This window comes from Mytilus galloprovincialis, chromosome 1 (assembly GCF_965363235.1).
Source record: "Mytilus galloprovincialis chromosome 1, xbMytGall1.hap1.1, whole genome shotgun sequence".
Classification (NCBI taxonomy): Eukaryota; Metazoa; Mollusca; class Bivalvia; order Mytilida; family Mytilidae; genus Mytilus; species Mytilus galloprovincialis.
The window spans coordinates 35,631,407-35,656,665 of NC_134838.1; the positions used below are offsets into that span (position 1 = coordinate 35,631,407).

At 31.7% G+C, this 25,259-nt stretch overlaps 2 protein-coding genes across 2 annotated transcripts in view; one reads left to right on the forward strand and one right to left on the reverse strand.

Annotated features, from left to right (window-relative positions):
- The window catches only part of LOC143072814 (DEP domain-containing protein 1A-like), a 249,246-nt gene extending 225,762 nt beyond the window's left edge, over nucleotides 1-23,484 (reverse strand). The window contains exon 1 of the mRNA XM_076247933.1: nucleotides 23,481-23,484. The gene's annotated coding sequence lies outside the window, so the exon portion shown is untranslated. The remainder of the gene's footprint in view (nucleotides 1-23,480) is intronic.
- LOC143072849 (uncharacterized) lies at nucleotides 1-24,168 on the forward strand. The gene is made up of 17 exons (XM_076247964.1): nucleotides 1-203; nucleotides 10,176-10,295; nucleotides 11,447-11,584; nucleotides 13,195-13,332; nucleotides 14,236-14,373; nucleotides 14,777-14,911; nucleotides 15,317-15,454; nucleotides 15,982-16,119; nucleotides 16,321-16,484; nucleotides 18,852-19,038; nucleotides 19,247-19,357; nucleotides 19,970-20,154; nucleotides 20,526-20,639; nucleotides 21,444-21,514; nucleotides 22,122-22,259; nucleotides 22,785-22,884; nucleotides 23,506-24,168. The coding sequence occupies exons 1-17, from the start codon at nucleotides 143-145 to the stop codon at nucleotides 23,557-23,559; spliced, it is 2,130 nt and encodes a 709-aa protein (XP_076104079.1). The 5' UTR covers nucleotides 1-142; the 3' UTR covers nucleotides 23,560-24,168.
- Nucleotides 24,169-25,259: the final 1,091 nt, after the last annotated feature.

Genomic DNA, 25,259 nt, shown 5'->3' on the forward strand with positions numbered 1-25,259 from the left:
CCTAGAGCGGAAGGAAACGTTAAAACTTTTCTTTTACATATTATTTCTCTGTTAAACTTGATGTCATATTTTATTTTCAAGTATATAGACTAAAAAAATACTAACTGAAGTGTATTGAAATATTAGTACCCTACAGTCAACTATGAAGAATTGTGTGTATTGGATTATAATTAATTTGTCCTTGGTTTTAATTGTGGAGACAGGTACGTAATTTTTTTTTTAATTTAATTTTTTGGTTTTGTATTTTTTTAAGGATCTTTTTCTGTTGTCAAACTTCAGAAGAATTCATCAGCCAAATTAAGAAAAAAAATTATATAGAGTTGAAAGCATATTGAAAATAAAAAGAAGGGAGATCGACGCCTTTAGACTTATGTTCGAAAATACAGACAATATATTTGTTTATTTGTTTAATAGAAACTATTGTTAATAGTTGGACACATGACGATATTGTTATCTAGATGCGCGTCCAACAACGCAAAAATTTCGTTAAATAGTTCAATATTCCTGAATAATTTTAGCGTGTCAATGTGATGAAAATTAAAGAGTTAAATATGGTTGTAATTGTTTGTTATGAAATACAGTAAATATCCAGTCAAATTGTCAAATCAAAAACATTGAAATTATCTTTTTAGGTCGGAATTATCGTTATTTATGAGGGAAAATATATGATTTAAATCATTTTGATTTTCCTTTGAGTTCAGCATTTTTGTTATACTTTTTATAGTATATTACAATTTGTTTAAGCGTTCCCAGGAGCGTTTAAGTTGTAAATGTAGGTTACAAAATCGTTATATACCTAGTTTGTAAAACGGAAAAAAAAAGTTTAGATTAGGTTCGTCGGATATGCAAATTGTATACGCGAAAAGAAAAGTTTTAAATCATCTGTATATGTATGATAAACAATGAAATGTTACCGGTCTATTTTTTTTAGAATTGTAGGAGATTTAGAATAGAGGATTATTTTGTTGTTGACACCTTATGAAATAGACACTGTCTTTTTATCTAAGAATGTCATACACCAATTGGTATATGGCCATGTCTTTGTACTTTGTTTAAGCATAATAATAAATAATTTATAAGCAAAAGTCATAACCTATCCAAGAATTCACATGACGAATTATGTTATTGTATTGACTTTAATCAGGAACTCTCTAAGCTAAATATTTGACAGCTTAGAAAGTATAAATGCCGAAACTAAACAAAAGCTAAATGACCAAATAAGACTAAGAATTATAGCCATTCCATTTACGAAGCACATCTTCTTATAGACAATAGATTTTTCGATAACCAATACAGACCATAGCAGTTGTATTGATCTAGTATCATTCGACAAATCTAGTTTATCCAAGTCAGTAATTTCGTTTTTATGCTTGATAAGTGTAGAAAAAGAAAAAGAAATCATTGTTTTAATATAAAAGATATCCAGAACTTCAGTTATGAATTAAAATAATGATGGATTAACAAGGGGTGAGGCTTCCCTACTGTAAATTCTTTCAAAATGATTGTTATTAGGCTGACATTTAGCAAGACAAAAGATAAAATCACAAAAAATTCTGAACTCTGAGGAAAATTCAAAACGGAAAATCCCTGATCAAAAGGCAAGATAAAAGATAAAACACATCAAACGACTGGACAACAACTGTAATATTCCTGACTTAGTACAGGGATTTTCAAATGTAGAAAATGGTGTATTGAATCTGATTTTATAGTGCTAAACCTCTCACTTGTATGATAGTCGCATAAAAATCCATTATATTTACAACTATGCGTGATCAAAACAGACATAATTGTTAAAATTGTCAAAATAGGGGTACAGCAGTCATCACCGTGTCACAATCTACAAACAAAATTTTAAATCTACCCTTAAAGGATTGAAATATTTGAAGTCATGTGACTGAATGGCTAGGTTCACATCAATATACAAATATTCGTATTTTTTTTTTTTAATTTATCAAAAGCTATTAACACCTTATACTAGTATCTGGAAAAGATGTAAAAATTCACGGGAGACATGGAAGTCCTTTCGAGCTGCTACTCAGAATTGTTAAATTGTCCCCAGTGTCTGAGCAGAAAGTTGACGAACCAGGGGTATGTCAAAGAACGTCTGGTCCTTTTTTTAAAGAAATTTCATTTAAAGATACCACGACCTTGTTCTTAAATATTCCGTATCAACTTCATAAATAATACAGTAGGGTCTTTTGTAAATTATTACTTTACTGTTAAAAGTCTACTTTGGGTAATACTCACTTGACATGGCTCGGTACTTATACATCCTGTCATTGTATATTGTTATATTGTAAATTTTTGTATTTCATTTTTGTTAATGTGCTTTGTATATATGCCTTTTGTTTTTTGTTGTTGACATATTTGTTTTTTTTTTTATGTATTGATTAAAATTAGAACACAATTTGGGCTGCTGTATCCCTATTTTTGACATTTTTAGCTATTATGTCTGGTTTTTTTTTTACAAAACCGTTGTCTATATAATGGAATTAGATGCGACTGTCATACATGCGAGATGTTTAGTTAGCTAGAAAACCAGGTTTAATCCACCGTTTTCAACATAAGAAAATGCCTATATCAAGTCAGGAATATGACAGTTGATATTCATATTTGTTCTAGCTTTTGATTTTTCCAAAAACAGCTTAAAAATTTGTTTGTTCTTTAGAATTGAAACTAAAATTTCTATAAAATGTTTAAAAAAAAAAATGATAAAATTAGCATTTAACAAAATTTTATACTAAACAAATCAGAAGATTATCAAAGCATTAAGCTGATAATACACTTGGGAACTAGAAATCAACCATGCAGTAGTAGTATTCCTATCGTATACTAGTAGTATTCTGTTGCACCTTTCACTTTATGCATTGTCTTTCGTATGAAGTAATTTGCAATGAACCTGGTTTGCTGAATGGTTGTAGCGTATTCTAAAATCAACACAAAAAGGTGTATTGTAAGTTGGTTTACATAATATCATTACCCATGACAAATTGTCTTTACTTCTGTTTTTAAATTGTTATGATAACCGGTATTGCAATAACTTTTTGATCCCGGTGGTTAAATCGAGAACATTGAAACAACGAAGCAAGTCTTCCATTAAAGATGTTAACGATAAAATAATCATGTATGAGAAAGATTTATGACCAGAAAATGATAAATTTATCATACAACACTTCAAGTTACGCAAAAAATAAAAATGGCACTAATGTAAGTATAGAATTCAACAATTTTACAACCTCAAACGGTTAGGCTATGATAATGGGAAGGATAAAAAACATAGATGACAAATAATAGTTTTATCTAAATAAACTGCTGTGCCATATTCTACTTAGAGTATAAATCAATAAAGATTGCAGAGACACGTTTTGATAGATTTGCCGTAGTTTTTCATTTTGAAATTGCTTAATAGATTTAATTTAAAATGACGGTTTACATTTACGTCTTTGCTTCCTGAGACCCACCAGGAACGTATGTTTAAATAATACAGATGTACCAATTAAACTTTCCAACCTTAATGACCTTTACTCAATTCAACGTCAAAAGTCATCTATGCCCTTTGTCAAATCTAATATTAGACTTATATTTTGTAATCTATATAACTAGTCAACAAATGTCTGAGAAATAGCGACTCGTCAAGTTCCCCCACTTAACGACAATGGTTTTTTTTTCTTCTTAAGCTTTCTACATACTTCATACTGGTTTGATTTGCAGTCAAGACGAAGATTACAATAAAGAGAATATTTTCATTACGATTATATGCAGAATACTAAGGACATAGTTTTTTTATAAATTTGTCAACAGTTTTGCATGTTTGTGACGTGTTCTGTCACGTAGTGCTGTTATTTTAGCGATACATTTTTTAAACATTGTCATAAAGCGGGAGGTTTGGCTAGCCATTAAATCAGTTTCAACCCATTATTTGTTCCAAAAATGTCCTGTACCAAGTCAGGAATATGGCAGTTATTATCAAATAGTTTGTTTCTATGTATGTTGGCGTTTGTTTTTGTGGTATTTCAGTGTTCATGTTGTTCTATTGTTTTCCTCTTACAAGTGATGTGTTTCCCTCGGTTTTAGTTTGTAACTCGGAAAAGTTTTTTTTTCAATCGATTTATTATGACTTTTGAACACCGGTTTACTACTGTTGACTTTATTCATTAACAACAAGTAATCACAAATGTAGGAGTATTTGGTAGAAGAATGATTCCATTTGCAGAAACTTTATATAAAAGTTTATCATTTCTAATATTTTGAGGGTAAATGCCATGTGTAAATGAAGATATATAATTAGTTAGTCGTCAGTTGTAAAATGAGCATATAACTGTTTTTAATAAATCTTAAAGAATGGCATATACATGTAATTTAGTCACTATTTTTTCATTGCATACCTCATTACCTGCGGCAACTCGACTATATTGTTTGTCTCGGAGAAACCAGACAACGGCTGTTCCTAATTTGTAGCTGCACTTTTAACTTTTTTTAAATTATTGTGATAAGTGAATTGCATCCTAGTGACACGCATCCCACCCACATGTATATAAATATCTCATGCATTTAGACATGATTTTACTAATAGGTTTACATTTTTAAGTACAAATTTAATGTTTCCGTTTCTAAATATAAAAAAGTTTTTAGATCTTAAAGTTTGATCAACACTCATAGAAAGGACTTACTTCCATAGATTATAGATATTGACTTTATGTCTTACTAATATAATAATACAGTTATTATGTTTAATCAGAAAATAAATTATTTTTAAAAACTAGTTTCTACAAACGTATTAAACTGTCTTACTTTGTGCTAAATTTATACTACAAATCAAAGATAACATTAACTTTACTCACGTGACTGTAACAACCCAGTTATGTTTTTTTTTACAGATGATATTTACAAAAAAGCGTCTTAAGAAAATATAGAAAATGACATGGTAAACTATTTTCACTTGCGTAATTATAAAGTCGTCATGCAAAATGTTTTTTTTAAACGGACGTCCAAAATATGTCGCTTTACTAATAATTACACTCGTCTGCAAGTTTTTGATATAACACCCATTTTATATCGATTTGATATATAAAATGGGTGCTATATCAAATCTTTTCTCTAATTTATTGTCAAGCTTTACTCCAGATATTTCAATAATTTGAAATTGAAAATGTTAATGAAAAGTGATAAATTTCCTGGTCCAAAAGACAGCATACGATACTTTAAACACATCGATGCAAGACGATTTATATGGTCCTACATTTGGGTCAAAACTATTTTTTTTGGCTTTTCACAAGATCATGACTTTCTTTTCCGATTGTTAATGACGTCTTTACACTTAATCCCTGGATGTGTACATACTGATATTCTAGTCTTTGATTTAGCTGTTATTGGCTTTGAACTAACTTTTAACAACAGTGAGCTATCTCTTTGTATACTTTGTATCTTTAGTCTTTTTGTTAGTTTTTTATTTCATTTATTTTTCAATTTATGTCGGGATCTGATATGTCAAAAAAAGTTTTCAACTGATTTTTATAGTTTGCTGTTTCGCCACTGTCTAGATAGGGGTGGATTGGACTCCAGATACATTCAATAAGTTACTGTCAAAAGTTCGAAACCTTTTATTCAGTGGTTGGCATTCGTTGCTGTATGCATGTACTTTTTTAATGAATCTGGCTATTAAATTTCTCTATAAAAGATCTGCTCTCAACACCAAATTCTTCAAAGACTTAATAAAAAAAAGAAAAAGAAGAATAGAGAGATAATACGTAAGACTACTGTCGAGGTTCTTGTCATAGAACAAACACCTACACACGGAAGGAACAATATGAATTCGAGTTTGTAATCTCGATTATAAAAAAAACAAAATGTACTTAGAACATGCAATGTATAGGTATTGCAGATTGATATAATCACAATTAAAAGATCACAAGTAAAACAACCGTATCAAAGAATCATTGTAGTCTCTAAAAGAAAGCTCTCTGTTCAGAATATACGAATTTAGAAATTGAGCAGTCATACGCACTACAATATACGTCATTTAAAAAAAAGTTTTCTGACAGTTATCCGAATTATTTTTATATGTTGATAAATGTTTTGTTCATTTGCCACCTTTGTCTATTTCTAACACCTTGGAACGTGATTTTTCAGAAGATATGAATGAATGTATATGAAAAACACAATAATTAAGGATTTTCGTTGAATTATACGAACTAATTAATTTCTTTGCTTATCAGCATTAGATGAAAGCTGTACTGCAATTATTGTTTTTCCGCACAAGCAGTATTCATCCAAACAATGATACCACTGTAGGAGTTTCTGTAATAAACTCAATAAGATGTGTATTTGTTCTACTTGTTTATTTTATAATCGTGCAATTTATTACACTATAGTTTGGTAAATTTCTAAAATGAGCACTAAATTATGTCTGTATGAGTGCGATGACTTTTGTTAGTATATATGCATCAACCTTTTTGTAAATATTTGTAAAAGTTGACGTAAGACAGAAGCTAATTTCTTTCAACTTGTGCCAGTATTACTAAACCTTTCATTTGTAGTTGAATTTCGTTTGGAAAATGCTGATTTGTTCCTATAAGTACATTGACTTATTGCTTTGACCTTCATAGTCCAGTACTTGGTTTAAATAGTATTAATAACTTCAATAGTACATCCAGTTTAAGTGTGAAACCTAAGCATTTCTCACATATGTCAAAAACAAACTGTTAAATAATAAGCCATTTACACTGTAACTTAATTCTGACTTTTAATTTACAATGTTACAGTGGACAGGAAAAGGGAAGTTCATAAGTAACTAATTGTATCATTGAGTTATCGGATTTCAAGTTGGCGTTTCCTCTGTTTTCCAAACCTAAGACAATATAAAAGATTTTAATCTCTTTAATCTTTATTTGCCCTTTTATCTATTAATAACTAAAAAGGTTTGTCTGACATGTACATCTTATTTTTCAAAGTGTAAATAAAGGCAAATGCAAACTGAATTGTCTCTTTTTTTCGTCTAATGTTGTATATCGATTGCATTCTTCGTTTCTTCTTCCCTTTTTCAAAATCACAACTCACATAAAGTATATTTATACAAACTCAACGAAATTGCGGAGTTAATGATGTTTTTTACAAGTCCTATCCATGCGTCATCACTTTGTTGTCGCCGGGATAGCGCCTTCTTTTTTCCCTTCAAAATTATGTAAAAGTTTCTGCTAAAAAAGTCATAGACGAGTTAACAAAATAGGAGCTTTTTAAGGAGGATGATTTGTTAAATAGATATCTAATATCTAATATTGGTACGTTTTCCCGAATATAAAGTTCTTTATTTTTATCATGTTCTTTTTAAATTCGGATTGAATTTCTACTAATTTCAATATCGGATGAGTTTGATCATCTGAAAAAAATCTTAAATACAGGAACATTTTTGGAGGGAGATTTGTATGATATGTCACAAGAAACGAGTGACCGGTGAAAATAATGTTCTTCCAATTCTTTAACCAATGCATACACACATCATAAACTTAGTCTTCTGTGCACGAATTTATCATTTTTTCGTGTAAATTTCGTATAATCGTCAATTTTTTTTTAAATCGGTCAGTGTTGTGAAAAACTGAAAAAAATTAAAGTTACTGTTTTGAAGCCGAAGTTTAACGATTGTCACCTGTTAGTCAACAATCGACAAAAAATCAACAAAAAAGCATGGAAATTGAGCACGTGTTTAACATGTAAATTCAGATAATAGTTTATTTTAAGGACATCCATGCGTATTGTGATCACCGGATTTTTACGAGATGGGTCACACTGAGGTCACTTTGCATACGGAAAATATGTCGGGGGAATTGCTTCCTGGAAACTTCTTCTAAATATGAATAAATTAAAGAATTTCCTTCAGAAAAAGGTATATGTACATAAGTTTTATAATGAAAACTATCCATTGAGTTATAAAAAAAACATATGCATTAATTTTTTTGATTTGAGGTTTCTTATGACTTTAAGTTTTGTCGATGGTAAGATAACATTAAAGTCATATGAAACGAGTGACTGGTGAAAAATAATATTTATCCAATTCTTGAACCAATGCATGTATATATCACAAGCTTAGTCTTATGTGCACGATTTTATAATTTTTTTACGCAAACATATCGTATAATCGTTATTTTTTCTCTCTCTGCCTGTTATTATGTGAAAACATGGCGGGTAATAATTATCGTGTTTTGACCAATGATAATCTGTTTATCGCAATTTTATCTATTACGTCGTTGTTAATTTCATTGACAACGGGCACGTGCACCCTTACTTTCTAGTGATAATTTTGATCTTTCTAATTTTAATGCCAAATTAAAGTATTCACCCCAATTTCACGGTCCACTGAACATGTGAAATGATAGTGCGAGTGGGGCATCCGTGTACTATGGACACATTCTTGTTTTCTATCAGTTTTAATCGATTGGAACGAGAAATCATGTTTATTTTTTTTTTGATATAAGGTTTTAAGAAAATCTGCATTGCTAGAACTATTTTCAACCGTTAACGAAATGTAGGAGTCTCCTATGGTGTGTTGTTGAATATCTTTCTGTAATTGAATAAGCAATTGTCGAAAGACTTTACTTTGCCAGCATTATCTTGAGCAATTACAATTTCAACATATCGTGTAATAATTTTGATTTTCTTATGGTTTTGATATCGAGTGAGAGTTTGTGGGATCACATATGAAGTTTATTGACACAAGAGTATACCTTCAACGAAAACATGACAGCGGAAACTCGCGTCATTATAACCAATTATGTCTGCTCGCAGCGGCTGTCTGTATATGTTTTTTTTTTTTTTTTTTTTATCTCAACCTAAATTGCATGAATTATATAATAAAAGACTGTCGTAAACTAAAGAATTTTATTATGTATTATTACAATACGAACGCTTAACAATGAAACACAATTCTTTTAATTATACTTAAATGTTTACCAAAAGGATTCACGACAGCACCTTCCAGTAAAGGAATCGATTCTCAAATTTTAAATTACAAAAAAAGACGTTTATTTTAATGACCACACAGGTTTCTTTGAATATTCTTAGATAATAAAACAAAAACACAGTCAGTGACTAAAAGCATGGTTGGAATGAGGTTTACACAAATTGATATATTTTTATATCCTTTTTTATAAAGAGCATTATGGTCATAATCATAATGATGATATATTACTATAACAACAAAACTAAACTGTTAAACACACCCACTCCGGCAAATATGATGATACTTTACGCAACACGGTGCAGACAATTGATTACTGTTAATTATAAAATACGTAAATACTTACATCAACAATCTGCAGGGTGTAACGATAACATTTTTTATTCCAATATTTTAATTAATAGAATTCACATAGGAATATACATATCAGTAGTTGTGTGTCAAGAATGACGCAAGAGTGTCAATTTTCGTCCATTTCGCGCTATAAAAATTATTCATGTGTTATAAAAATAAATGCATCCTTGGAAATCCGTGTAATGTCATCCCGCCAAATGCATTTGCTTTCATGTAAAAAAAAAGACAGAATTGCAGTACAGTGCATGATGATTACAAATGAGACAACAGACAGAATGACGTAAATGTAAGCACAGAACCTTCAACAATGCACAAAAACCATATCCTACCATGAGCTATAAAATGCATATACATGACAAAGTTTTAATCAATTCAAAAGAGAAGACATAGGGTCTGATTTATATCCAAAGCAGAAAACTAAGAAACAAACAAATGTGATGGATAGCGACAAACGACAACCACTGCATTGTAGACTATTGACTTGGGACAGACACATATACGGATACGGGGGATTAAACATTTACATGTTTTCAACCCTCCAATAACATATACACAGCACAGTGGTGCGACAGCGCAACATAAGAGCAACTGTAAAAATGCTTGACTCGTAAGAACGACACATAACACAAATAATAACTAACTTTAGCGTAACCTTTTTTTAGACGGCATAAACAGTTTTAGTTTGGTATAAAATAGTAAGCTAAAATTCTCTTTTCAAATATGCAAAAAAGAGTTTTGAAAAATTGTTTGGTGTCGTTCAAAATGCATGAAAATGTTTAAGAGCAACTGAGAGTGACTCTTCAATGTACATTAAGTTTTGAAACTGCAGGTTAGCCAAAAATATTAAGTTAAATATATTTCTTCATTCAAGCTTGTACAACTGAAAACTGTCGACAGATATGTTCACAGAACTGTATGATGAGCTGTAGTGACTCTGGAGAATGCTATGGTGGTTGTCGACATGGCTGGAAAGGACTAAGTTGTGATCAAGGTACGCCAAATGTATATACTAATTAACATCATTCATTTAAAGCTTTTCTTGTTTTGTTTTGTAAGTCTTCTTTTATATTAAATTATAATGAAAGCATGACTAAACAAGAATGTGCCCATAGTACACGGATGCCCCACTCCCACTATTATTTTCTATGTTCAGTGGACCGTGAAATTCGGGTCAAAAGTTTAATTTGGAATTAAAATTAGAAAGATCATATCATAGGGAACATGTGTACTAAGTTTCAAGTTGATGTAACTTTAACTTCATCAAAAACTACCTTGACCAAAAACTTTAACCTGAACTTTGCACTATCATTTTCTATGTTCAGTGGACCATGAAATTGGGGTCAAAACTATAATTTGGAATTATAATTAGAAAGATCATATCATGGGGAACATGTGTATTAAGTTTCAAGTTGATTGGACTTCAGCTTCATCAAAAACTACCTCGACCAAAAACTTTAACCGGACGGACGAACGGAGACACAGACGGACGGACGGACGGACGGACGGACGGACGGAGGCACAGACCAGAAAACATAATGCCCCTCTACTATCGTAGGTGGGGCATAAAAAGCAGATGCGGGGAATTGTTTTTGTCCGTTGTTTGGTTGCTGTCTTATTAGCATTATGTATTCATATTCAACAATAGCTAATTGTCCAAACGCATACACTAACTAAAGTCATGCGTTTGTAGCTTTTCTTATTTTGTAAGTAACAAGATTTAAAAGATGTGGTAAATAGTAAACAACAACTCAACGAAAGACATCTAAAGGTTGAAAAACGGTCTTCTATATGTTATTTGTTTTGTTTATTGTTTGGTTGCTGTCTTATTGACGTATATATACTTCAGATCTTCCTGTATTCATATTCAACAAAAGCTAGTGTCTAAACGATATTTATAGATGTAAGTCGTTTAGTATAACTTTTTCCTGGTAATAAAAATACAGATATACTTTTGACGAAATGCGATAAAAGTTGATCTTTTAAAGGATCAGATAAAACTCTATAATAAAGTTGTTGTTGCGAATTTATTTCTAAGATAATATTTGTACTTTTGCTACATTTATGTGAAAATTCGATTCATTTGCTGCAGTGTACATGTGTCTGTCTGACCTATTGTATATATATATTTTTTAATTATTACAGCATGTGATGATTATACCTATGGACCAAACTGTGGCCGGAGCTGTGGTCACTGTCGTAACGACGAGGCTTGCGATGTCAGGACGGGTGTATGTCGGAATGGTTGTGTCGCTGGTTGGAGAGGACAACTCTGCAATGAATGTACGTCAAAGTAACACAATAATGAGCATTCCCTTTTGAATGGTTTTACACTTGTCATTTTTGGGCCCTTTATAGCTTGCTGTTCATTAGCAGCCAAGGCTCTGTGTTGAAGACCGTACCTTGACCTATAATGGTTTACTTTTATAAATTTTGACTTGGATGGAAAGTTGCAGTCTCATTGGCACTCATATCCCGTCTTCCTATATCTAATGAATGTACATCCGTGTTAATAACAAAGTTACACAATCGTGGGAAATTATGCAGATGTTATCATAATGGCAAACATGATCCTTGTTACGAAATAAAAACTCGCATTATAGAAGATATAACTCCCAAAATAAGACATTTTTTATCTTTCAGTAGGATCAATTGTATTCTTTTGTTTAGTGCGTCTTGAATAGAACAAGACAACTGTACGAAAGGTCCCGATGTCTGAACTTTTATTACATGAAATTAAGTCTTTGATCAGATGTTTGGCGTTGTCTTCTTTGTGCTTTATGTGTTATAGGTCAAATCCTGTTTCTAGTATGATAGTATCCCAACCCATTTTCTTATATTTAGGACATAGATAAACTTAATGACTTTGTTATGAGTTGCATGTAATTAATATTTCAATCTTGATAAATTATTATGCAATTTATAACGTGTTAACTGCAGAATATAATAAAACTGATTTTATAATATATGTTTATTAGATAATGTTCACGTTAAATGTACACAGTTGTCACATAAAACATATTTTGCTGCCTGAAATTGTCTGCTGGAAGACTGAAAATAGATTAATAAACATTAAATGCATCTTTCATATCTTGATAACATGAAAATTTTGACAAACTGGACACTTCTTCTTAATATGCACTGTTGAGATGTTAAAAAATGAAAAACTAGGTTATTAAAATTATCATGTTATCTAACACACTTATCAAATATTATGTATGCTAAGTACAAAGAGGGCTCGTTGTGAACTCAAACGTTGCCGGCGTCGTTATAATGTTTGTTGGAATGACAAAACTTACCATGAACATTTATTCACAGTTTATTGACGCTTATATTTAAAACTTATAATAGTTTGTTTTACAATGTTATGTAAAATACTGTATGTTGTATCAATCATATATGGTATGTGTATATGCCCCCCTGGGGACCTAATTTGGAAAATAAAATTTATCTATCTTATCTTATCTTATAATTTGCCAAATATAGCATATGGTTATCTTTTCTGGCCAAATAATAACTGTAGAAAATAAATAGTTTTTGTTTAGACATAAATATACTCGGTATAGACTTGTATGAGTATGCTGATTTCGGAATTGTCATCCTAGACCATGTGTCTCATTACTAAAATGCTTGTAAGGCGCTTGTACATGTACATGTATCTACAAATTAATAAAATTTAGAATAGAAATGGGGAATTTGTTAAAGAGGCAACAACCCGACCAAAGAGCAGAAAACAGCCGAAGGCTACCAATTAAGTCTAGAATTATGCATCCATGACTGTGGTAGTATCTTGGTTATTTTTTATCAACAATTAATCAATTTCTCCGAAATATAGATGAGGAGTCTAAGAGTCTTTATAGATCTTTATATTTTTTATTTATATTTTTTATCAGCATGTGCAGCGTTCACGTTTGGTTTTGATTGTATGGGAAGATGTGGCCACTGTAGACAGGACAAGAAATGTAATCTGATGACAGGTCATTGTAGTTCAGGGTGTAAACCGGGGTGGACAGGCGAAAGGTGTGACCGTGGTAAGTCTGGGTTATTCTTTCGGAATTTTATTTGGCTTTTAAGTTTTTCTATTCGAGCGTCACTGATGAGTCTTTTTGGAAACGAAAGGGACCCCCGTCTAGCGTACACAATTTCAGGCCTGACCTTTTTGATGAGCGTAATGTTAAAATCTGTTTTATCGATGAAAACAACAATTTCTGACAGTAATAAATCAATATATAATAAGATAAAACATTTTAAATAAAACGACAAACGAGAACAGGGCACCCACACTACTTCAATAAGTTAAGGATGGTATGCCATTGGCGTTTACCAATATCTAGATATGTTTTTAAAACTAGAGGCTATTTAGCTAAAATATTAGCATGGTAGAACAAGAGTCACTAAGTTCTGAGTAAAGACTGTAAATACAAATCACAAATAGCTCATCTGGACAGAACCTCACCAAGAAGTTGAACGTCCAAAGCTGAAGAGCATTAGCATAAGACGTCGACAAACGTTGCAACCAGTTGTTTAATTAAACAGACATAGCGTGGAACTGTTTGAAATTTGACTATAAAGAAAAATATCGTAATGAAAATACGAAAGACCATTGAAATGTCATGAATTTAAAAAGTTTAGCGTTAAAGGCATTGCATATGTTATAGAGACTGTGTTATAGAGCACAAACATTGGTACATACGTTATGTCTGCCCGTCTATATATATTGGTACAGCTGCTTGTGACCTATCAATATCTAATGGACACACCCGCATGCTTGCCATTATTCAATAGGCCATTATAGTAAAGTTGAATTTGCCAGTTTTGGATATGCCTTTTATGTTTAATGCATACGATTTGGCGATTTTATTGGAAAATCTACCAAGCACAAAGATTAAGGATAAAACACTATTGGCATTTTAACATATTTTTTTTTCTTTTAGAATGTGAACCTGGTACTTTCGGAATAGATTGTGCTTTGACGTGTGGGCGTTGCTCTGGTAACGGATCATGTGACCACGAAACAGGATACTGTACCAATGGTTGTAGAGATGGCTGGTTAGGAACTAAATGTAATAGAAGTAAGTACATTGATTTAGCGTACATCGGTTTGTCTCAATTCAAAGTGAGGCTCATTGCTGAAGAGTGTTAAAACGATGCAGTCAAAGAGGTTACAGTGATGAAGAGAAAACAGTCATTGAAAATGAAATAAGTAAAATAACTACATGCACACTAACGGAAAGACTATTTTCACTTACGCAATATACTATTATTACACTAAACTCTAGTGTGTTTGAAAAATGGGCTACTTTTTGCATCAAAATGACACAACAATACAATAAAAGGTATACTATATAAAAACATTTTTACCATAAACAGTATAATTATATATATATGGAAATACTATTAGAATAAATTCATATATAAGCAATATTAATGTAACTGACACTAAATCATAATAAGAATGCAATATTTTTTTAACAGAGTGTTCTCCTGGTTATTTTGGAAAAAGTTGTCATCAGCATTGTGGAAAGTGTGTCAATGGAACTTGTAATCACGTGACCGGTAAATGTGGTTCTGTGTGTTCTGCAGGCTATAATGGCCATATGTGCAGCAATAGTAAGTCCATGTTTAAATTTTCACAAACTGTTTAATAGATGGTATAATTACAGATTTGTATGATGCATGTACATACATTAAGTTATATTTTTTATTGTTTATAGCAGATTGTTTTCTGATGATACAATGCAGGAAACTTGGTTTAAAGTAGTTGACACTTTACCTTATGATATATTTCTCTTTTTTATATCGTTGCTTAAAATTTGATAGTTATCGATTTTGATAACGCCTTTTACAGTCAACAACAACTGTAAACTTTGTGAACTATCATATTTTACCTTTGTGAAACTTCTTTTAACTTCTAGATGGCAAACTATTAAGATCACAAAAGAGGTACAACTTCGATGGAAATTACTTTAAATTATTTTAGATTTGCCTTAAATTATTCTTCTTCTTACTATCCAGAGTGTACTAATGGAACGTATGGTGCAAACTGTGGCAGTACATGTGGACAATGTCGTGATGATGCAGACTGTGATCCTATCAGTGGCATGTGTACGTTTGGATGTGATCCAGGGTGGCAGGGACTTAGATGTCAGCAAAGTAAGTCAATCTAAAGTAAACATGCTATAGTTGCTTTTGTTTGAAATTTAATCGTTCTTGTTATTTGAAATATTTTTTTGACCGGCATTCTGCATGCATACTCCATTTTTCAATAACATTAATGATACCAATTTTATTGCAACAGAGATGTGTTTAATCAGTGATGCTCGAGACCAAAACGTGTTAAATGTCCAAAACAAAATACAAACGTTGTAGAACAGATAAAACCAAAAAGGACAAAAAGTAAAGCCAAATCCTAACAAGTGTTTCTGTGATTACTGTTGGTATACATAATAAGTATGCAATGTAGCGTTACTGTCGGTAGAGTACACTTATTATCACCTTAGCTGTATTTTGAAAAGCCTTTCGAAATTTAAATCCTTTGATTCTCTCCAACTTTGTATACTTTAATAAGCCTTTTCACTTTTTTTCGAGCGTCACTGATTAGTCTTTTGTAGACGAATCGCGCTTCTGACGTACACAATCAAAAGTTTCTTTTTTTTTTAATTTCATATTTTATTTGACAGGTTGTCCTGCCGGATACTATGGTAACGCTTGTATATATAGATGTGGATTCTGTGCTCCAGGTACAACATGTAACATATCTGACGGGTCATGTGACCAGGGATGTGAGGTCGGATACACTGGTTTACGCTGTCTTGATGGTGAGTCTTTAGAACAATTGCTCATATTGTAATGTCTCATTTTATATCAGTTCAACGTATATAAGTTTGTAAAGGTAAATTCAAATGCACTAGATGCAAAATTATGAAATATAATATTTAAGAAGGGATTTCAAATATTTCAATCATGTATTCGTTTTCGGTTAACATTCAATAGTCTATTACACTGGTTTTTATTTTCAGAAACTGGAGAGAAAGCCAAACTAGAGATGAAGAACTTGATAATACCAGTTTTAGTTTCCTGTATTGGTGTCCTTGTAGTTTTGTTCACAGTAACTTTGGTGTATTTCATATTCATACGTCCACGCCATGGTAGACTGTTCAGTAGATTCTACAGGCTAACTACAGTAAGTGTTCGGTATTGTCAAGCTTGGTTTGTATCTAGATTGTATAGATTGGAAAATGAACCAACAAATGGAAGTGTTTAACGACCTTGACTGGCTATACAGCGCTCACACGGTCGGCATTGAACCAATATTTTTTCATGGCAAGAAGTCTATATTTTCTTTATGCAGCTTTTGTTTTTCTAATGATAGAGATTTAAATGGGGAGGTTTGAGGTCTCAATGTCCGGAACTTCGTCCGTATAGTTTTCTTGTCGTATATCTTTATTTGTTATGCCCCACCTACGATAGTAGAGGGGCATTATGTTTTCTGGTCTGTGGCTCCGTTCGTTCGTCCGTTCGTCTGTGCGTCCGTTCAGGTTAAAGTTTTTGGTCAAGGTAGTTTTTGATGAAGCAGAAGTCCAATCAACTTGAAACTTAATACACTTGTTGCTTATGATATGATCTTTCTAATTTTAAAGCCAAATTAGATTTTTGACCCCAAATCTACGGTCCACTGAACATAGAAAATGAAAGGGGGAGTTTCAGGTTAAAGTTTTTGGTCAAGGTAGGTGTTGGTGAAGCTGAAGTCCAATCAACTTGAAACTTAGTACATATGTTTCCTATAGTATAATCTTTCTAATTTTAATGCCAAATTAGATTATTACCAAATTTCACAGTCCATGGAACATGGAAAAGGATAGTACGAGTGGGGCATCCGTGTACTTTGGACACATTCTTGTTGTTTTTTGTTTTTGTTTTTTTTTTAATTTTGTGTTGATGACCAACCTTTGGTATATTTTGTTTAACTTATTTACAGTTTGTCTTTAGGTTTCGGAAAATTTAAGAGCTTGACACATCGTGTTGAATCTTGCCTGTTGTTTAAGAATGTATATGGATCTTAAGACGAGATCAAACGACGAAGGTGACGGACAATTAACCTTTCAAAATGACTACCTGAAACCGTGTTTTCTGTGTTTTTGTACTATGCTGATAAAACTAGAGATTTGATTGCCTATGAGAAAATTTCCACTAGAGAAAATTGTTTTGTTCCTGTATAAGAGCGATAGTACTTTCTCAAAATGTATAATAGATTCAAGACGACTGCAACGGGTTATAATAGACTATGCATGATATTCTGCTGTTACTTTTATGTCATCAAATTATAAGTGGTTTGCTTATTAAATTCTTAGACCTTATAGTCTAGTTAGTAATAAATAAATTAAAATCTACTACCAAACGTCTTCTATTATTAAGTAGGATTAGACACGATTTTATTGTTATCCTTTTCGTGATTTCATAATGTTTTTGTCAAAAATATCAAACATAAATTAATTAAACTTTCATTTACTTCAAATGGATACTTTAAATGTATCTTTGTTCTAAAAGTTTTAATAATTGAAAAATACCATACCATTATATAGATGTGCGAAAAAGGGAGATAATATATACATAAATTCCACTTGTAATCTTTATTTTTCTTTTTACAAGTGTTAAAGTGTTCGCATAATTATTTTTTGTAATAACATTTATATAAACGGCAGTTACTATTTCAAGAGTGTTAAAAAGTCTTTGAAGTTTTGATAAGTTGTGCTGTTATTGAAGCATTAAAATTACGCTTTTTCTCCACATTACTTATAATAATTGACTGCTGTATTTGCTAGCCGTCACAATTTTTCAATTATAAAGCAAAATTTAACCAGATAACTTTATAAAAGAGGTAACCAAAAATGCGGTAACTTGAATATGTTTTACCACAAACAAATGCGGATTTAGGGGAGCCAGGGTCCATTTCCCTCATTTCTAAAGTGATAAATATGGTTTATAGCATATACTAACGTACTTGAACAAATAGTGTTTTCCTTTTTAAACTGGACCATTATCATTTGTTTGAACGCTTAGTCCTTCTCTTTACAAGAAATTATTATAGTTTGAATATTGCACTTTTTCATTACAAACACAAAATTTTCATTTTTTTCAATAAAAAAAAAAAACAATTTAAAAGGAATAACAAAAACTTTCAGAAGAAAAGAGTTAATATCTAACAGTGTTTTATAAAATGTTCCTATATTAACAGACTTTCAATTAGTGCCTAAAATGAAGATTGAATTGAGTAATATTTTTGTGAAATCAAACATCTATTGGTAATATGGAGCCAACATTTTTAATCATACATCATATTCGTAAGACTAAACTATCTACTGAATCCTCTGCAGCTCTATATCGTCGTAACTAGCAGAAATAGGTTCTGTTGCCATACGCATATGATAAGCTTAAGGATATTAGGACCTTGAATATAGATTTACACAGCACTTGCGTTAGAAGAGTTAAAGTGATGTATACAATACATTTCCTTCATATTTCTAACCTTATTGTTGTACATGTTTTACAGAGAAGCTATCAGGATCCAGAAAGCCACATTTATGAGCAAGTAGTATGTGGGCCATGGGAACTTAATAAATATAATCTTGTATTGACCAATGAGAAACTAGGAACAGGACAGTTTGGAATGGTTAAGAAAGGCTATTTTAAGAAAGATCGAGAGCACAGATTACCTGTAGCTGTCAAATCTTTGAGAGGTGAGTTGGTTTTAAAGAACCACGATGCCGTCTTATTTTATGTGTTTATTAAATATTTGTATTGGATTAATTTGGTTAGTTATTGTTCGATTTGATTCAATATTTTTAACTCATAAATTTATATTAAATGGATCTTAATTTTGTTTTCAAATGTGACAAATAAGAAAAATATAATCATATGTGAATGAAGATTTTTGTTACTTTGTAGATAATGCCTCGGAGAAGGACAAAAACGATTTCATGAATGAATTGAACATCTTAAAGAAAGTTGGACAACATCCTAATGTCGTTTGTTTGGTTGGCGCTTGTCATATACAAGGTATTAATAATTGAAATTAAAGCTCGGTCTATAATAAAAAACTTTAATATTTTGTACTTTCATGAAGGAAGTAATTTTGTTCCCTCTGTATTCGATAAAAGTGCTCTAGTACATATGTATGTGTTTCATTTTTGTGATATTACATTATTATTACTTTTTTAAAAATCAGTTTATCAGTTAAGAAATTATCTTTTTTTTTTATTACTCTTATTTCTAACAGTTATTTAGTACTTCAATTTATGAAACTCAAGGTAAACATGGTGGTTAAGTACATTTGGCATTTATTTGGCAAAATATTATTGCACCAACTACTGACAGTTGCTTTATGTGTACCTTTACAGCAAATATGCAACTAAAACAGCATGCCTGTTGATAAGATAAGGGCCTGAATCAAAAATAGAGTTATTTTCGAATATAGCTGAACAATGTCACTGCGATCTCTTACAAATCAAATGCCTTTTTGGTATATAAAATGCGCATGTACTGGCAAAATATGAAATTAATTTGCCTTGGGTAATAAAGCTAAGACTTGGTAACTTTTATTGAAATTCGGGCTTAAGATTTTGAAGAGCATCAAATGCCTTTGTAATGACATAACAATTTACTTATCAGGCACGATGTACTTAGCCATGGAATTTGTAAAGAATGGAGACCTACGATCCTACTTGAGGAAACAAAGAAAAGCTAAACATAACCTGTATGCTAATACGAAGATTATTTCTCCAGTACAACAAACTATGCTGCTTAAATTCGCTTTAGATGTATCATCAGGTCTCAATCATTTGGCTGACAAACAGGTATATTTATGCTCTTTGGTCGGGTTGTTGTCTCTTTGACACATTCCTCACTTCCATTATCAATTTTATATTTATCTTAAAAGCTTTAAGTATTTTGAACTTAATGAACGTAGTAAACTATACACAATCGGAATATATATCTGAGCTCTTCGTGTTGTATCATTTGGTTTAATGAACAAAGTACTGTTCTTTAAATTTCATATCGATTAGTAAAATCATACTCTTTCTTCACCATCAAGCCATTATACTTTTAATGTTTTAAAAATCGTACATGTTTATTTTCAAGCTCTATTAAATTTGATGTTTCAACTTTTCAGTACTATCTTCCGTAAGCTTAAACATGTATTTTCAAGCTTTGGTTTATGTTGCAGATTATTCATAGAGATCTAGCAGCTCGAAATGTTTTACTTGATGAAAACTTGACTGCAAAGGTTGCTGACTTTGGTTTGTCCAAACATGAAGACACATATGTAAAGACTTCAAATGTATGTATGCCTTACATCTTGTTTAATTCATATGCAATGTGGTTATAACGAATAAAGATTTAATAGATGAAATGTAACCTTTCGTTTTGTACATAACTTTCAGTTACATAGTAAAAAGTAAAATCACAAAAATACTGGACTTAGAGGAAAATCTAATCGGAAAGTCCATAATCACATGGCAAAAACACATCAAAAACGAATGGACAAGAACTGTCATATTCCTGACCTGGTACAGGCATTTTCAATTGTAGAAAATGGTGGATTAAACCTGGTTTTATAGCGCTAACCCTCTTACTTTGATGACAGTCTCATCAAATTCCGTTATATTTACAGTAACAGCTCGCAATTGAAAGGTTGCATACTTCTTGTTAAGAAATTGTGTTTTTACTATTATAGTTAAAATTCAAACCTTTTTTGGAAACTCACAAAATATGAGTTGCTATCCATTTGTTTGATGTATTTGAGCTTTTGATTTTGCCATTTGATTATTAGGACTTTCCGTTTTGAAAGTTCCTCAGAGTGGTATTTTTTGTGATCTCACTTTTTCCAAAATTCTTCAAACGCGTTTTCTGTTTGCATGTGCTTTTGACGAGGATATGAGCTTTTGACTTAATTTGTTACAAACAACATATGGACACGCTTACAACTGTAGAATTAAGTCTGCATATCCAAGGTCTAAACATTAACAAAAATACAGTGAGCTTCCAAACCAAATGAAATGTAGAAAGATTCGTTTCATATAATTTTCTATTATTCATAACCAATAAACTGATCATAAACTGGATATATATTTGAATATTTCAGACACGAGTTCCAGTACGATGGATGGCACCGGAATCTTTGTTCAATGCGTTGTATACAACACAGAGTGATGTGTAAGTTTAATTGCCACTGTTTGTTTTTCAAATCAAGTTGACAAATATTTTAAAGATGTGTGCTAGTGATTTTTCTATTTGTATACATTGGTTTTCTTATAGTGATCAACGTCCTTCGAACAGTAAGAAAAGCAAAGTTTTTAATCAAATAATAAATAAAGGCAATAGCAGTATATCGCTGTTCGAAGTCATTAATCGATTGAGAGAAAACTAGAGGTTATACGGGTTTAAAACTAAAACTGAGGGAAACGTCAAATATAAGAGGAAAACAACGAAACAACAGAAACACTAAAGTGAGAAAAAAAAAACAACAAACAATGCAACACACACAGAAACGAACTATAAGATTACAATTACCGTTTTTCTGTCTTAGTACATGACATTTTGAGAAAGATGGTGGGTTGAACCTGGTTTTGTGGCTAGCCAACGTCCCCCTTTTAAAACGAATATACCAATGAAATCGAAATCGTTAACTTTTGTTTAAACAGTTACACATGCAGACGCCGGCTGTCATGTTGTAAAGTGCAATTGCCAAAATAATTTGTAAGTACATTGTAACTGATTACCATAGGTAACAACTGCCTCATATTATCATATTATCTTTCAGTTGGTCCTTTGGTATTTTATTGTGGGAAATAGCTACTTTGGGAGGAACACCATACCATGGACTTGATACACAACAAATGTGTAACCTGTTAAAGCAAGGATTTAGAATGAGACGACCAGAAAATTGTGATCCTTCATTGTAAGTTATCTATCATTATTTCATATTTACAAAAGCTTAGCATGAATGTCGACCAATATGAGCTTGTACTGTTATGAACTGGTTTAGCAGCCCATTAAATTGCTGAACACAATAAATTTAAGATTCTGGCACTGCCATGCTCATTTTGTAAGGTTTGGGCATAGTTTCATTTAGAACCTCAATCAAAATTTAATAATAACATTACCCTGACTTTAAATCATGTTTATGCATTATATTTTATACATATATGCCTTTATATTTTTTCAAATTCGAAATTGCACTTGACTTTGAAAGTGGCTACTTCCATGTGAGAGTTTTTAATATAATATTTTTAAATGTGTTGTGTTCAGTTGAGTTGAAGAATAAGGACATAAATCAAATTTTAATAAGTGCAAGATTTGAACTGGCAGAACTTTGAAATCGTGGAATGACATCAGATAAAGCCAATATTATATTACACAAATGTACTTAAATAGTTTTGTACACAATAATTCACATTATTAAAAACATTATATATTTGAACAGGTATGCCATGATGCTACAGTGTTGGAATGAAAAACCAGAATGTCGACCATGCTTTTCTGAATTAATGATGAGACTTCAACGAATGTTAGATGACAGCCAAGTAAGTTTGGTGTTTTTATTTTTTTACATACTTAGTTTGTTTTTATAGTGATTGGTATTATAACACAATGTCGACTGCTGCTTCCCCTATTTTTGACATTTTACCTTTTATGTCTGTTTATTATGTTCACACATCGTTGTCTATATAATGGAATTTTAAGTGACTGTCATACAAGGGAAAGGTTTCGCTTGCTATAGAACCAAGTCAAATCCTCAATTTTCTACGTAAGAAAACGTCTGCACCAAGTGTCAGGAATATGACAGTTATTATCCATTTGTTTGAGCTTTTGATTTTGTCACTTTCCTTCTACAACTTTCCTCTGAGTTCGGTATTTTTGTTATTTTACTTTTTGTAAACCTATTAGGTAAAAGAATGAGAAACATTTTATGTATGCTCCTTGTTGTTTCTGTTTAATTGTATATATTGATTGTTATCCAGTTAAAACTTATTCCAAAATTGCTTTAATAGGTAGAACAAACTTATTGACACTTCGGTGCCTTCCAACTTAACAAATAATGCTCCATTGATTATAACTGGTTTAACATATAAAGGGCATGCTACTTTGTATGTTTTGACTTTTGTATTGTGTAATTGACTAATTTCGTCTATTTCTGTTTGAAGGTTTACATGAATATTGAAATAAATGAAGGAAATCATTATGCCGAAATAAAATAACAACAGTCCAGCAAACTAGCTTATCGAATCAATTATAGATGGACCAATATTACCATCCAGGCTATACATGAAACAGTACAGGACCGACTGTAGTAACATGAAATATAGCTTTGTTAACAACCCAACACATAAACAGTTCAAAGAATGCATCAAAGTTGTCCGACTGTTCAAGGATTGACTGTAAGGAATCGAGTATTTCAACATGACCATCAAAATAGACCTAATATCTTATACAAAATGTATTATAGAAATCTTAAACCTGGATACCATTGTATGTTACAATGGAGATTTCTGATTGAAATTGCTGACATTCATTTATTTACTGCTTGTACAGAATTTCTTATTTAGAATATTTAGGAGCTTTGCAAACATTTTCGTTCTACTGTGGAATCATTTATTTTCGAGGTGACAAATTTTCGTGGATTAAGGAAAACTTAATTGTTGGCGGATTTTGTTTTAATTTCGTGATTTTGGCATAGTGTGTATTTGTAGCCTATAGATAATTTGTAATTCGTTGAATATTTCATTTCGTGGTTCATCTCTACCCACGAAATACACGAAAATTGGTATCCAACGAATAATAATGAATCCATAGTATTTTCATTGTTAATCATTAAGACTAACATTATGTTTACCTCATTGTATAACAGTTCCATCATTATCCTTTCTAGAAATTTAACAATCTCCCTATTGTGTTCTGCTAAAGTATCACTTATTTTTCCTTTACATTTTTATTTTTTAGTAAAATATATTGCATTCAGATCCTTAGCCAGGTCTCTGAGGGGTTATTTGGGCTCAAGATTCATGAAGTCTAACTTTGATAATCAAACTTTGAATAGGATCTCAACGTTAATTGTCTTTTTTGCCATTAAAGGGGGTCTACAAACCCCTCAACTCCCTGGCTATTAGTATTGTATTGTTGAGAAAAAATGATCAGACACAATTTTTACAATTTTGTTAAGATCTTCTCTGTGTGCTCAATATTATTGATTTGTGTGGAACACCACTTTCAACACTCTTAGGTTATTTCGTAGCAGTCAGTTTTGATTGATGTTGGAAGCTGGAGTAAACCACCAACCTTCTGTAATTAAAGTGTAGTCAAGCGCGATTCAACTCACAACCTCAGTGTTGACAGGCTAGTTATACAGTAGTTTAACTACTTTGACCACTCAGCCACTGATTGCTATCAACAAGCTATTTATAATAAAAGAGGGACGAAAGATACTAAAGGGACAGTTAAACTTATTAATCTAAATTAAACTAACAACGCCATGGCCAAAAATGAAAAAGACAAACAGACAACAATAGTACACATGACACAACCTAGAAACCTAAAAAATAAACAACACTAACTCCACGAAAAAACTAGGGGTGCTCCGGAAGGGTAAGCAGATCCTGCTCCACATGAGGCACCCGTCGTGTTACTTATGTGATAACAAATCCGGTAAATAGTCTAATTCGGTACGTCACATTCATGAACGGGAAGGGGATTGTAGTTACGACGTAAGGAACATATCCGATATCATTGGTGAAACGGTTATTCCATAACGGTCAACCAACTCGTGATGGCGTCCGTAAAATTTACGAAGGGATGATTTCTTCACCATTTAGAACTCTTGGTTTAATAGCTTCCTTGTGAGCAGCAACCCTCTATCAAGAAAATCATGATAGGAAATGCAAGCACGGGAATATCTATACCC

Bases quoted from the DNA above. Each gene is read 5' to 3' on its own strand.
- LOC143072849 (XM_076247964.1), top strand. From the start codon at position 143: ATGAAGAATTGTGTGTATTGGATTATAATTAATTTGTCCTTGGTTTTA. The intron at 204-10,175 runs GTACGTAATTTT...TCTTCATTCAAG, and splicing joins GGTTTTAATTGTGGAGACAG to CTTGTACAACTGAAAACTGT. The intron at 14,374-14,776 runs GTAAGTACATTG...TTTTTTTAACAG, and splicing joins AGGAACTAAATGTAATAGAA to AGTGTTCTCCTGGTTATTTT.